The sequence below is a fragment of the Amphimedon queenslandica genome, unplaced genomic scaffold, assembly GCF_000090795.2.
Source record: "Amphimedon queenslandica unplaced genomic scaffold, v1.1 AMPQUscaffold_13478, whole genome shotgun sequence".
NCBI lineage: Eukaryota > Metazoa > Porifera > Demospongiae > Haplosclerida > Niphatidae > Amphimedon > Amphimedon queenslandica.
In genome coordinates, this window is record NW_003546286.1 from 333,980 (window position 1) to 337,106 (window position 3,127).

Below are 3,127 nucleotides of genomic sequence, written 5' to 3' on the forward strand. Positions count from 1 at the left end.
CCAGTAACAATCAGTGATATTGATTTAGTTACATTACTAATAGGAACAACCTATCAATGAACAATAGTCACATAGTCTAATGATTCAGTTCATTAATACCTGTACAGGCACATTGGTACCTTCAGAATCAGTCACTGATATACTCTCCTTTATAATAGGAATATGAACCATACCAGTATATGGATGACCCAATGAATTATACACTACCATACTGAACTATATGGAAACAGTAAAAAATTAACTTCTTTGTCACTTACATCTCCTCCCTCAGTTACTGGACACACACTGATGTTAAGATATTCACAGAAGCTCAAGTTCATTTTAGGTGCATTAGCTCCTTTAGCTGCAAGATCATTGAGGACAGTTGCCATTACAGAACGACACTCAACTTCTCCAATGTGAAGCCTCTTAGCATAATCATCAGCAACATGCTGCTTCTCTGTACCACTACAAATCAATAAAGCACCCACTAACTCAATGTTGGTACTATACTTACGAAACAGCATCATGATGCTGAGCTACTCCCATTGCATGTTCTGTAACAAAATTAAAAATATCATTAACAATGTAGTGCTACTGCTAACGTAGTTTGATTGAAGATGGTCCTTGATCTCCTAGTCCATTATGAATAGCTTCCAATTGCTTACATGCCTGCAAGTGAGCATTACACATTCTTTCGTAACGCTTGATAGAAGGCCTACTAGTAAAATAGCCTAATGTAGTACAAATAATAGGTTTATTTCTTAATTATTTAGTTATACCAGTCCAGAAACTATATGGATTATTAGCATAAGGAAAGAAATCATCACTTTTTGTGGACCAGGTCACATCCTTGTTGTCGTTGACATATTTAACATATATTGATGGAGTTGAATACATTACGTTGACTGAACCATTCTGTAAAGTGAAAGGTATCAAAGAATTACATGTACTTGGTTTTTTTAAACTTACCATATTAACATATTTTATGAGTTTATCCAAGTTCTTGTACCATTCAGCAGCATTTTCGTATTGAAAATCAGATCCCATTGTTAACAGAATATTATTGGTCTTGTAACTTTTAGCCTGAACCCAAAAATAAAGGATCATCATTATTCCAGATCCATGCACAATGTAGCATTCATTACCTGTGCCAGGGCCATTTTTATAAACTCATTGACCCTATCCTCTACATTATAATCATAGAGACTAACATCGTCCTAAATAGAGACAATTAGAAGCTACTAATTTGCAGCAACTGACCATTATTGGAGGATCAGTACATTTTGTATCAAAGCAGAAACCAGGAGGAGGGACGTAGAGCCTATACAATACTTCAGTAAAGATATCGGCCATACTGCCAATAGAGGAACTGCTTTTCCATATTGTCTGCATTTCAGAAGTGTTCATGCGGTTTGCTAGGTCATCATAATCAATTCGACCAAACATCATACTGTCAAATCCAAACTATAGTGATCATGTTTATTATTGTCAAATTCTTTAGAGCAATATAAAAAATTTTGAAAATAACTTACCAATGAGAAAGCAGTTGCTTGAAATGATGAGTGGCCAAAAGGATCGACCTGCCAGCCAACCGATGGACGCACACCAAAGGTATTAGACAGGAACCTCAGTCCTAAAGACATCTGATCAATGATCCCATTGTAATGAGTGGAGGCTTCATCGTTCATGCACCATCCGCCATTAATAAACTCTAACTGACCATTATTCACAAATTCCCGAACCTTCAGTGAAGAAGAGGATACAATAAAACATGAAGCAAACACTTCATTGCACCTTTAGTTTGATGTCATCTGGTTGCTCATTCCACCAGCGAGCAAAAAATGCTATTTCCACGTAAATAAATTTCCTGTCTTTATTTTTACCCAGCTCATCGACAACAGTGTCTAGTATGTACTTGACTGCTGCATGTTGGATGCTGTTATTAGCTATTTTATAATAACAATGGATAGATCTATGTGTTATTAATGCCAATACTTGCCTCCATAGTAATATTCATCCACAGTCTTCAACCAGCCAACATCATCATGCGTATGAGGAACAATATGAACGTTTAGAGTCTCACTTTTAGCTCCATCTGCCACAATATCTTTGATATGGAGGCAAGTGAACAGCAACAAGAATAATTGCAAGGTCTGATGTAAAGACATTTTGCCAAGCCAGCTTAATAATGGCTGGACACACCCTTCTGTTAACATTATTCATATTCATTGATTATAAGCGTGGGAGGAAAACTAGAAAAATCAAAGCTGATTGAAATCAACAGTTACATTGAATGTGCGTATTATCATTGGAGAGAGTGAGACAATGAAATCAGGACCAGTCACAGGAGGGAAATTAAAAGGACCAGGAACTAGAAAATGCAAATTATACTACACCTGTCAATCAAAGTGCTGGGGACATACCAGTTTCCTTGTCTGTTGTCTGCCATTGGAGTTTCTTTATATCAGATAAAGCTACATTGCCCCCCAATGCTAACTCAGTTACATCTTTGATTGTAAACCCAACAAATAAATCCTAAAACATTATCAACTCTATCTAATAGATCATGATGACTTACTTTAAGTTTAACGTCAACATTATTTGACCATTTCTCAGGATCAGTTGATTCAAACTGATGATCCAAACGAAGGAGAATTGTTGACTGATCCAAATGTTCAAGAGTTAATAAGTGAACATTATCAGGAAGAGGGGCAGACAGTCCACTATACTAAAATTAACACAAATAATGTCTGTGTGTGTCTGCAGTACATTGCCTTAATACCTTAAGGTTATAGTCACTAAGCTGTAGTCCATCATTTGAAGTGAAGGACAGTTCTGGTATCATCATTAACTCTTCTGCCATCATTCTCTGAGCATATGCTGAACTATCCACAGTATCAAGCATTAATAGATGCTTTCCACGAATAATCAAACCATCTCCACTCACTCCAGTCTCATTCAGTGGCTCCCCAACACCTCGTTTATCATCATGCAATAGGCGCCTGTGAACCTAAAACATTATTAAGCTATGAAGAATTTTTTTAAAAGAGCCTAAGTTACCATTAGTTCTATAGATCCATCAGTTATACTAGCTCCTCCTTGTGATCTGTCATTAAGTATAGTAAACTGAACATTCTTCTCTTCA

General features: G+C 36.5%; 2 protein-coding genes across 3 annotated transcripts in view; both read right to left on the reverse strand.

The window, feature by feature from the left end:
- Positions 1 to 2,202, reverse strand: part of LOC100638253 (lysosomal alpha-mannosidase-like) — a 4,434-nt gene extending 2,232 nt beyond the window's left edge. The window contains exons 1-11 of one of the 2 annotated variants that reach the window (XM_019994303.1): positions 1,982 to 2,202; positions 1,777 to 1,928; positions 1,515 to 1,724; positions 1,243 to 1,446; positions 1,128 to 1,199; positions 952 to 1,065; positions 762 to 897; positions 585 to 713; positions 497 to 536; positions 258 to 447; positions 100 to 216 (exon numbers count right to left, since the gene is read on the reverse strand). In XM_019994303.1, the coding sequence (XP_019849862.1) occupies positions 100 to 216; positions 258 to 447; positions 497 to 536; positions 585 to 713; positions 762 to 897; positions 952 to 1,065; positions 1,128 to 1,199; positions 1,243 to 1,446; positions 1,515 to 1,724; positions 1,777 to 1,928; positions 1,982 to 2,198 (1,581 nt within the window). In that variant the 5' untranslated portion in view covers positions 2,199 to 2,202. Of the gene's footprint in view, positions 1 to 99; positions 217 to 257; positions 448 to 496; positions 537 to 584; positions 714 to 761; positions 1,066 to 1,127; positions 1,200 to 1,242; positions 1,447 to 1,514; positions 1,725 to 1,776; positions 1,929 to 1,981 lie in introns of both variants that reach the window. The other variant, XM_019994302.1, reaches the window with a different exon arrangement.
- An 8-nt stretch (positions 2,203 to 2,210) lies between these two features.
- LOC109580773 (lysosomal alpha-mannosidase-like) lies at positions 2,211 to 3,121 on the reverse strand. The gene is made up of 5 exons (XM_019994308.1): positions 3,043 to 3,121; positions 2,765 to 2,992; positions 2,561 to 2,710; positions 2,406 to 2,517; positions 2,211 to 2,353 (listed from the first exon to the last, which is right to left on the reverse strand). The coding sequence occupies exons 1-5, from the start codon at positions 3,043 to 3,045 to the stop codon at positions 2,244 to 2,246; spliced, it is 603 nt and encodes a 200-aa protein (XP_019849867.1). The 5' UTR covers positions 3,046 to 3,121; the 3' UTR covers positions 2,211 to 2,243.
- Positions 3,122 to 3,127: the final 6 nt, after the last annotated feature.

Bases quoted from the DNA above. Each gene is read 5' to 3' on its own strand.
- LOC109580773 (XM_019994308.1), bottom strand. The intron at 2,711-2,764 runs GTATTAAGGCAA...TGTTAATTTTAG, and splicing joins TTAGTGACTATAACCTTAAG to TATAGTGGACTGTCTGCCCC. The intron at 2,354-2,405 runs GTATGTCCCCAG...TGCATTTTCTAG, and splicing joins GACAACAGACAAGGAAACTG to TTCCTGGTCCTTTTAATTTC.